Source organism: Pinus tabuliformis, chromosome 1_1, assembly GCF_031772625.1.
Source record: "Pinus tabuliformis cultivar Carrire ecotype Pingquan chromosome 1_1, CPIR1, whole genome shotgun sequence".
Classification (NCBI taxonomy): Eukaryota; Viridiplantae; Streptophyta; class Pinopsida; order Pinales; family Pinaceae; genus Pinus; species Pinus tabuliformis.
The window spans coordinates 400,118,872-400,130,030 of NC_142297.1; the positions used below are offsets into that span (position 1 = coordinate 400,118,872).

At 36.9% G+C, this 11,159-nt stretch overlaps 1 protein-coding gene across 1 annotated transcript; it reads right to left on the minus strand.

Moving 5' to 3' along the window:
• Positions 1-3,808: 3,808 nt before the first annotated feature.
• LOC149213348 (cysteine-rich repeat secretory protein 38-like) lies at positions 3,809-10,950 on the minus strand. The gene is made up of 2 exons (XM_089388987.1): positions 10,817-10,950; positions 3,809-4,568 (listed from the first exon to the last, which is right to left on the minus strand). Exons 1-2 carry the CDS (start codon positions 10,948-10,950, stop codon positions 3,809-3,811), a joined length of 894 nt encoding a protein of 297 aa, XP_089245113.1.
• Positions 10,951-11,159: the final 209 nt, after the last annotated feature.

An 11,159-nucleotide genomic window follows, 5' to 3' on the forward strand; every position in this document is an offset into this window, starting at 1 on the left:
GCGTTTTCCTAGAGGTGCATATAACAAGCTGAAGTACAAAAAGATAGGCCCCTACAAAGTTCTCTGGAAATTTTCAGCGAATGCTTATGAAATACAGCTGCCACCAGGGATAGGCATCTCGCCCATCTTTAATGTGGCAGACTTGTTTCCATTCACTGTTGATCCAGAGGAAAACAATACAGCACGGCCTACACGGGACACACAGGATGGAAGTGAGACTTGGATGAGACAAATGCCTTACGTTCAGCCCCTCGAGATCGAGAGGATCCTTGACACTCAGGTGGCCAAGCAAAATCGGCGGAAAGAATATCTGCAATATCGAGTCAAGTGGAAGAACCATCCTATTGAGGATAGTTCGTGGCTTAACGCCAGACAGATAGAGCAGGCGGGTTATTCAGTCGAGAAGCTCATGGACCAGAGTCATGAATTCTTCTTACCCTGGGAGCCTGATGCAGGAGCATCCAGCTAAGGGCACCATGACTAGGTGTTGGTCTCCGCCAAGGTGGAAAGGTTTATCAGTATTTGGTTTTTTTTAATGTTTAATTGGTCAAAGCATAATGTAGAGACTTGTTTTAATTTCATTATTAGTTAGGGAAACCTAGCAACGGTATAGTTAGTTAGGGTCATTGCCAACATTGTCTATCTTCTATTGAGTAATTCATCTTATAACTGTTTCTTTAATTTAAGAACAAAAAAAAACACATCTATAAGTTAATAATTATGTAACAGAAAAAAAAAAAAAAAACAACAACAACAACAACAAATGAAGCGTAATTGTGGAAAAACAGTACAAAAACTAAATGTAAATCATTATGAAGGGGTTCGACGAGAAGAGAACGGTAATATAATATAGCAGCAGATGTTATTAAAAAAACCCTAAATCTGAATCCCTCTTTAACAAGCAATCTATCCATTTCATTTTTCTTTCTATTAAATATTGAGTGTAACAAATTAGACAATGAGATGCATTCATGTGTTTTTCTAGCAAACTTCTCCTAACAGGCAGAGACAGAGTTGTCAATATTCGAACAACGAATAGAAAGTAGATTATACCAAGGAACAAGGCAATGGAACCCAGCAATCAACACCAGTTCCAGAATCACAGCACATACAACCACAGAAGCAAAAAGAAAACAAGGCGCGAATTCAATGGAAATTCTGCACGACAGAGGTAGCCATTTTAACCAATATTTTTTTTATTTCCATTACATAAAAATTAATGCTGGCACATAGTAACAAATAACAGTCCTCAAAAGTATAAGACCAGAAACCAGAAACCAGAAACCAGAACGACTTCCTCAGTGACAAACAACAAAGCTAGGGTTCGAGACCTTGTAGAACTATAGTGTTGCTGAGAAGAACAATAAAACTAATTACAAGCTATAGCCAAGGCCATTAAACGAAAAATAGCAGTCAAAGGAGCCAACCCTCTCATTTGCTAACCTATTGGCAAACTATACTAATAAGCAGAGAGGAAAGACTACAAATGTAGAATTCATAGGAGAGAATGACACTACCTGTTCCACTGATGGAGTCCGAGCCACGACTCGATCCGAAGCCAAACCAAACCTGCAACAAAACCAACAGAGGCAAGTTAGTGAATGCTTACCAGAAACAAGAGTGTAAAGCAATAGTAGATAGTGGAGGCGAAAGTGTTGATTTCCCTTACCGAAGGATAGTTAGCGCCGGTGGCTCAGGCTCAAACCTGGGTTGTGAACACAAAAGGGAGCCCTGCTCACAAGGAGCAGCCAACCTTAGCACCACCGAAAAGTTGAGTAAATAACCATAGCAAGGAGGAGAGGACATACCTTGTTGAAAATTGGTCGGAACCAAGCCCAGGGTCCATTGTGAACGCAACCTGGAAACCAAGAACATCGATAGCAAGTTAATCTGGAATGCAACCACAATGAACAGTATAAAGACAACTGAAAACAACAAAGATAGCAGTGTCCACGGAGCAGAGTGTTAACCAGGCAGAGGAAACCACAACCAGAAGTGGACAAGGTGCCATTACAGAGCAAGACACCGTTGCATGCAAACCCTCTTTGCAGACTAGACCCTCAGTGTAATCTCTTTGCGGAGCAAGAAACAAAAATTGTTGAATGCCAAAAGCCAAGGGTTTTTCTAACTTCAATGAGTGGGAAACAATAACCGAGGCGAGTACAGTTAACCCATCGCCATTGAGAACTGCCATAAATGCCTTCAACAAATATCCAAAAATATCTATTGATTAGAGTTTAATCCTATGTGTAATGATCCCAAATTGTCGATAATCACACATTGTTAATTACAACGCTATAGTGGTATTATTAGTAACTATAAACGAAAGTATGGGCTGGTCCCATCAAACATATCATACAACTTTTTGAGTGAAGCCTAGTCATTATCACTTATGTAGAGAAAAGTTACTGATTCTTTTTTCGTTTATTTTTTTCGAAGTTATAGGTGTTACTAGAATGGTAATCTAGTTATACAAAAGGAGTAAGGTTGTTTGAGGAAATATATATGAAGACTTTGTTCAAAATTATATTGTTATAAATGACTAGTACAATTAATATAATAATAAGGATATTGTTTATTATTTTATGGAGATTTGGATTAATGGTGATTGCGTGACCATTTTAAATTCTTGAATTGATGATGAATGGGTGCATTATTGAGAGAGACTGTCCTATGATAAATTCTGAATTAGTTTATTGGATTGATGATCAATAGGTGCATTCTTGGATTGAGGGTGAATTAGTACACTAGAAAGAAAGTCTTTGTTTGATAAGTAATCAATTAATTTCTTAGATTGATAACGAATAGGTAAATAACGCATTAATCTTAATGAGAAAACTTAACTTGATGTATTTTACCTCCTCCATTCTTGGATTGAGGGTGAATGAGTACACTAAAAAGAAAGTCTTTGTTAATAAATCATCAATTAATTTCTTAGATTGACAATGAATAAATACATAATTCACTAATCTTGATGAGAAAACTTAACTTCAAAGAGATTGATGTATTTTAACCCCTCCTTCCTTATCATTGTACACAACCATACATACACATATATTTATAAATTTATTTTTTTTATTTAAAAACCCCTTAGTAATAAGTAGTCAACATTTCAGGAAACAAGGGAAATTTGTCCCCCACATTTTTATGATTACAAAAAAAATTATCTTCTATTTCCAACGTTTTGGGCTGAACTTGAACATTTCAAGAAACCAGGGAAATTTGTCCATAAACAATTTCAACATTTGATTGCTGTGTATCCTACAATGGAGAGGACATTTCCCATTGTCCACATTTTTATGATTACAAAAAAAATTATCTTCTATTTCCAACGTTTTGCGCTGAACTTGAAAATTTCAAGAAACCAGGGAAATTTGTCCATAAACAATTTCAACATTTCATTGCTGTGTATCCTACAATGGAGAGGACATTTCCCATTGTCCATAAACAATTTCAACATTTGATTGCTGTGTATCCTACAATGGAGAGGACATTTCCCATTATTTAGTGTTTTTCTTAGGGACAAATAGTTCAGTGATTATTTTTTTTCAAGTAGCATTTCACCGTTTAATTATTTTTCAAACAGGCATTTTTTTTTCAGAGAGAAATCATCATATGGCCGAAGCCCCCAGATTTTTTTTACAATCAATATGGCCGAAGCCAGCAAATTTTTTTACGGCCGAAGCCAGCAGAATTACGGCATAGCTGTTACAAATATCGCCGTGGGGGGCCTCAATGAATGCCTCCGCAGGAATCTAACACAGCTGGGGTGCGAAAGCCAACCGCCCCAGCCGTCATATCATGCACGTCATGTGCATCTTTCAAACAGCTTCCCTGGCGGATAAGCCCCCGGTGTAACAGCTGGCGACTGTGTGTGCCGCTTCGTTGGTGCAATAGCTGGCCCTTTTGCCGTGGATGGAGATGGAGGCAAAATCGAGTTAAAGAAAGGATACATTTCATAATGGGCATTGCAGCTTTTGCTCAAAACTGTAGCTCCTGCGCTTCCAGGAATTCTTGATAAAATAAAATTGATTGCGCTTAAGAGACATGTTTTGATTTGGATACTTGATATATCTCTCGTGCACTGCACCACACCGTAAATCCTTCGAGACAGGGAGTCTGTACTTGTTCCCGAAGCATATAACTTAGATCCAGACGCTGCTTCACCTGACAAATTGGTTAATATGCTCTCAACAGCCGCGTTAAAAACATCGGGGGTGGATACATTACTTCGATTATAATTATACCATCCACCAGTAGACATTTGTCCGAAGAAATCATACTTTTCATAACGTAAGAAGCAGTCATCCAACAAAATTAAACCACCGCCGGTATTCCCACATTTGTGCCGAATTGTAGTGACTGCTCTATGGGAGCAGTTGCGGCACTGTTCGGCTGTTGTGTCCGTGGAACATTGTAGGAGGCCATATATTTGGCCGCCATCCACACAAGTGTTAAAACCAGTTTGGGAAGTGTGTTGAACAAGACTATTAAAAACTGTATTCAGATTGCTGTCTAACGTGCTACCGTGCGTATAGTTGAAGTCGAAAAAGCACAGTGTGTGGAACCTGGAGTGCATTGGCAGGAAAAGCAATGAGTATGAGGAGAAGTAGGATGATGTAGAAGAGCCTAATAATTTGCCCCATCACGAAGAATCCCTTCGTTGGAAGTAGAATTCTGGTGGTCACTGAATAAAGGAGACTCTGCAGGGGATGCCAACGTTGTTCCTGCAATTCTGTATATATAGATTTGAGTAATTGAATTGCATATTCTATATATAAGAATGAGAACAAGGTTCGAAGTTTTAGGCACATTGTCCACCAAGGAAAAAAATAACCCACGAGAGTCAATTCAAGTCCGATACGAACCTTTTTGATATTTTTTAGGGTGTGGAGCGGGTATAACGGGATTCCACTTGACCACATTCACGTTTAAGATAAAAAGGCCAAAAAGTCCGTTGGTATTTCGCGCTATATGTATTCACGGTTCTCTTTCCTTGAATGCCAGCGTTACTTTGACTTTGACTCCAGTTTGGTTCAACAAATAAAATTTTAAGATTTTATTGGTTCTCTTTCCCCTGTGAATGCCAGGGTTACTTTGACTTCGACTCCAGTTTGGTTCAACAAATAAAATTTTATAATTTTAAGATTTTATTAAGTACGTTTGTGAACACCACTGGTGTATACAAACTTAGCTGATTTTGTTTTCTTATAGGCGTAGTGTAACAAACAAACCAGGTAATTTATTGAATCCAAGATCATCTTTCTCTCTCTTTATATATATATACATATTTTTTATTAGGTTTATTTTTTATTTTATTTATATATATATATTTCATTAGGTTTATTTTTTTTTATAAGGTTAAGGATGAGTTGAGGATTTTGTGATCCATGTCAAAATTAAGAGAATTTTTTGGCTTAAATCACATGATGGTATATTTGTTGATGTGTTTCAAACCAACCAGTGTGGTTCATCGTCACTACAAATGTGTGGACAAATATACTATCATTGGTTCATCCTCAGGACAAATGCAAATATACTATCATGTGATTTAAGCCGAAGAATTCTCTTAAGATTAAGATTATTATTACTAGTGAGTATCTCACATATCTAATTACTATACAAAAAGATAATTACTATTAGGGTTAATATACCTATCATTAGGGATACTTATTATTACTATATAAGTTATAATATAATATACTTTATATATTAATATATAGAGATATAATAGGGATATATATTAATGATGTGCTATATATTATAGTATTATAATACCTTATATAATATATTAATATATTATATATTATATATCATATTAATAATTGGATCATATTATATAATAATAATATATAGTTATCGTAGGTATATTAATTATATCTAATAGATACTAATAGTATAGCTTAATGGTATTAGGTTATAGTAATTAGTCTCCATCTGATTTTTAGATCTTTTAGAAAAAGTTTTCCAAACTTTTCCAAGGAAATTTTAGTGACAATAACTAGAGCATAGGAATTACACACAAAGCATGTTGATAGGTCCTTGTGAATGTAGAGGGAATGAAACTTATTCATGAAGCACTCAAAATGTACTTTTGAGGCTCTTGAGTTTCAATACAAACTTTATGATGGTGTATGGGTTAATCCCAAGAAAGTTGTAGCTATGTAACACAATCCCTATCTTGAAAAATGACGAACTTATGTGAATTCTTTGGAATTTCAAATCCATAGTCTACAAAGCCTAACTATGGTAAGAAAAGCCTCCTATCTGCACCATATCAAACCCAAAAGTTGGACAGTTAACATGGTGGCCCTGGGCCTTTATTATTGGGCTTGAGCTATAGGAGCTTCATTTAACCCATGTTGTCCTCATTTACTCCCCTTACTCATATATAGACTCTAACACCCATTATTATTGTGTAAATTTTGTATTTATTGAACTAAAATTCAAATATACCCTGTAAAATTCATGTGTAGTTATTTTAGTGCTAGATCAGAAAACTTGATATTGTGAATATTGAAAGAGAGATTGGGTATCTTTCCTAACTATAATCAATTACTTAAGTGTACTAGATGGTTTTCAGAACTTCCCAATAGTGTTGATATGAAACTAAAGGCATTGAGATCTAGCTATGGTGCTCAAAACCTCGTAATCGCACACATATCCCCCTAAATGGAAGAAATCCTTTAAAAAGGATCCACGAGATAGTTTAGCGGCTTCTTCATGGGTAATAAGCCAAATAACCTTTATACATGGTCTCAAGAACTTATTTTCCTCCATTTCATACTTTATTGTCCCTAATACCGATTTGTATTTTGAAAAACATACCAATGGGTAGAGTCTATTTTTGTTTATTTTCCCTCACTAACCTCATTATAACAAACAAAAATAAACTCTACCCTCTTACTAACCTCATCATAAGAATGCACACAATAAATACAACTAGAATCATATTGTACCTCATAAGCTAATGGGACTATATTCATAGGGACTTTTGGAATAAGAAAAAGGGGAAAAATTTGACAATTGTGTGAACTACAAAAATGGCAACAACTCATTTACACAGAGAAACTTTTAGATATAGAAATAAACAAAAAAAAAATTCCCAAAAAATGTAAATTGTGCTTGTTGTGTAGTATAGATTTAGTATGCAAACTATGAAAACACATATAAAAGAAAATACAAACTATGAAAACACATATAAAAGAAATGAATAAGAACAAAAGGTTTGGAACGAAAATACAAACTATGAAAACTCATATAAAAGAAATAAATCAGAACCCGAGATTTGAAACTCGACAAGTCCAATGTTATGAAACCAGCTCAAGAAAAGATAGAAAAGATAGATCAACGCCTTAGAATTCAGCCTCTTCGAGGGGGCAACCTCCTTTACATTACATAAATGAACAATTATTTGATGATACAAATGACACAACCTCCTTTCTATATATAGGAGTCTAAGGAGCCACAATATAATCCAGCCGACCTAACAATAATAATATAAAGCCACAAAAATAACAATAGAGGGATTCTATGGGGCACATAAATAACAATATGGGGTTAATAGGGGCACAACAATATAAATAAGGGGTATAACTACAATAGTAATGGGGTAATCACTAGTATTATAGGGACCCAACATGCCCCTCTCCTTCAAAAAAGTGTTGTCCTCAACGCTTAAGTAGTTCTGGATACTTTTGCATAAAATTCTCATCCTCCCATGTGGAATCTTCAGCGGATAAGTTCTTCCACTTGATAAGATACTCTGAAATTGATCGATTTCGTAGCTGTCGAGTTCTTGTTTCTGTGACTGCTTCCGGTTCCAATATAATTTTTCCTTCCTCATCAAGTTCTAGCAATATTGTTTGAATTGGGAGCTTGTCACCTATAACCTTCTTTAAACATGAAACATGGAAGACTGGGTGCAATCGAGAAGCTGCAGGAAGCTCCAATTTGTATGCCATAGTACGAATCTTTTGCAACACCTTGTATGGACCATAATACTTTGGTGATAATTTATTATCCTTCTTAGCTTGCTTTAGGGACATTTTCTTATATGGTTGTAGCCGTAGGAATACCCAGTCACCTACATCAAAACTTCTTTCACTGCAATGTTGATCTGCCTGTTGTTTCATTCTATTTTGTGCCAACACGAGGTTATCCTTTAAGAGTTGGAGGACTTGTTGTTGATGTTCGATGTGATGTTCCACTACCTGAACCTTAGAATTTTCTCTTAAATATGATGTGATGGATGGTGGTTGATACCCATAAAGTGCCATAAATGGGGTCATTTTTGTTGTTGTATGGAAGGAAGTGTTATACCACCATTCAGCCAAAGGCAACCATTTGACCCATTGTGTCTGTTTATCAGATACAAAGCAACGAAGATATCCTTCCAAACATTTGTTTACTATCTCAGTTTGCCCATCAGATTGAGGATGATAAGATGAGCTATGAGCTAACTGAGTACCAAGACAAGAAAATAATTCTGTCGAAAAATTTCCAGTGAAAATGGGATCTCTGTCACTTACAATAATCTTTGGGTTTCCATGTAGCTTTTGAATTGTTTCCATAAATGCAGTAGAAACTGTACTGGCTTTAAATGGATGTGATAATGCACAAAAGTGTGCATACTTGGTAAGTTTGTCAACTACCACCATGATGACACTCTTTCCCTCAGACTTGGGTAAACCTGTGATAAAATCCATTGAAACCTCCTCCCAACGTTGGCTTGGAATGGATAAAGGTTGTAATAGACCCGGTGTCTTAATTGTTTCAACTTTATTTTGCTGGCAAACCAAACATTCCGCCACAAACTTTTGAATATCTGATTTAAGGCCATCCCAAAAAAATTCCTTCTTAACCCTGTGGTAAGTTTTTAAAAATCCTGAGTGCCCTCCTAAGGGAGAAGTGTGCAATCCCATAAGAATCTTTTGTTTTAGCTGGGAATTCTTACAGAGGTATAAGCGATCTTTGTACCATAACGAATCATTTTGCCAGCTAAATGTATCAAAAGTACTGGAATCTTGTTGTAGCTTTCGAATAAGTGCCCACACTTCTTCGTCATCCTTCCATTCCTCCCTTGCTTCGTTTATCCAATCTGGTTGGATAATAGAAATGGCACACAACAATGCTTCCACATCCTCATCCTTTCTTGAGAGTGCATCTACCACCACATTTTGCTTCCCTTTTTTGTAGATGATTTCAAAGTCATAACCCAACATCTTTGTGACCCACTTTTGTTGCTCTTCAGAGGATAATCTTTGTTCTAAAAAGTATTTAAGGCTATCATGATCTGTTTTTACCTTGAAGTGTCTTCCCATTAGGTAGGGTCGCCATTTCTTAAGTGCATGGAGTATTGCCAACATTTCATTCTCATAAATAGCTTTGCTTAAAAACTTTCCCTTGATTGGATGACTTTCAAAAGCAAGGGGTCTTTCATCTTGCATTAGAACAACACCAATTCCATTTCCTGAAGCATCACATTCCACAATAAAGGTTTTTGTGAAGTCCGGTGTAGCTAAGACCGGTGCTTGGCACATTGCCTCTTTAAGATGTTCAAAGGCCTTTGTTGCTTCCGAAGTCCATGACAATGAATCTTTCTTCAATAATGTTGTTAGAGGTGCTGCTATTCTCCCATAATTCCTAACAAACTTGCGATAATACCCTGTCTGTTAGCTACCTATACCAATAGGTTTCATATTTCATGATTGGCTATGAAAGGTCCAAATATGCTCTGCTTTGATGATTCAAAGATCACATATTTCCAAGAAAATCCAATCTGTGCTTATAGCTTGGTATGGACTTAAAATTTTGATGGATGGTCCAACAGTCTAATCTGGATCATTTCATGGTTTAAATTTGCAGTTGTAGATTAGAGAAGGAAGTCTGTCCAAACTGTTTAATCTTGGCAGACAAGTAGTTCAGCTAGAGAAGAAAAGGCTCCCAACAGCTTAATCTGGGACCTTGGAAGAAATAAGGGTAGAAGTAGATAGAAAAAAAAAAGAAAAGCCAAAGAAAAGAAAAGGCAGGTAAGGGTCTGCAAGTCCAAGTGCACCCTCCAAGAAGAAATAAAAAATGCTAGGCAAGTAACTGGGTAAGTAGTTGGGGTTGCAGAAAGGTTATCTTTACCATTGCAGGTGTGTTAACTTTGTTTACCAAAGCAAAGTCAATCAATTGAGAAGGTGTTCTTCTTCATCAAGTTGCAGCAAGCAGGAAGCATGTCTAACCTCCCTTCTTCCCCTTTCCATTTCATTACTAACACTCCCTTCTGAGTTGACATTCATGAAACTAATTGTGGTGTTATGATTGATTTCTAATCTTTAGAAGCCACATTTCCTGTGTAAAAGTTCTTTTTCATTTTGATCTACTCTTTAAGCTAAGTGTTTCACAAATAAGCTTAGTATTTTCTCCCTTCATTCACCCCCCCCATCCATATTAACTCTAACTCTACTATGTAAATCCCTTATATTACCTTTCCCCTAATATTATTAACACCATGGTGTATAAACCCCAAATTTTGTACAAGTATCCCCTCCCCTTGGCATTATAGCCAATAAGTTCTATATCAGGGATCAAATGACACCTGGTCATCTTGATAAACCTAACTCTAGCCCTCCTCCCCCTTTCTAAATCCATTTTTAACCCATTACACCCCATTTGCAAACATAAACCTTGTAAAAAACCTTGCTTTACCCTTACCCGCTCTAAATTGCCAAATAATACACAAAAACCCATTTTTGTGATTATCCAATGGTTCGGGCACTACGTTGATTTATTTGAAAATACATGGAAAAACCATTGAAACCCTCCATACCCCAATGGTCCTCCACCAAGCACATATCCTAAAATAAATGTTAAAATAACCCCGCCCCTTCCGTATCGGCCGATCATTTCATTGATCCGATAGTCGTCCGATGGAGAGCCTCTAATCCAACGGCTCTCATCCATGTCGGAGCGGCTCCGACGTCCGCCAGTTACCCCGTACTGGTCGAGCACCTTACCCCCCCGTCAAACCGTCGGATCGGGACCATGAGATCCGACGGCCCTCATTGATATCGGAGCGGCTTCGATGGCAGATAGATACCTTCCGATATCTGTCAGAAGGGATACGTCATTCGGTCGGCACGCGTCTTCCCCACAACGCATCGGAGGTATGC

Excerpts from the sequence above, each read along its gene's own strand:
- LOC149213348 (XM_089388987.1), bottom strand. The coding sequence starts at position 10,950 with ATGGATGAGAGCCGTTGGATTAGAGGCTCTCCATCGGACGACTATCGG. Across the intron at positions 4,569-10,816 it reads CTTGGTGGAGGACCATTGGG|GTTCCACACACTGTGCTTTT; the intron begins GTATGGAGGGTT and ends AATGCACTCCAG.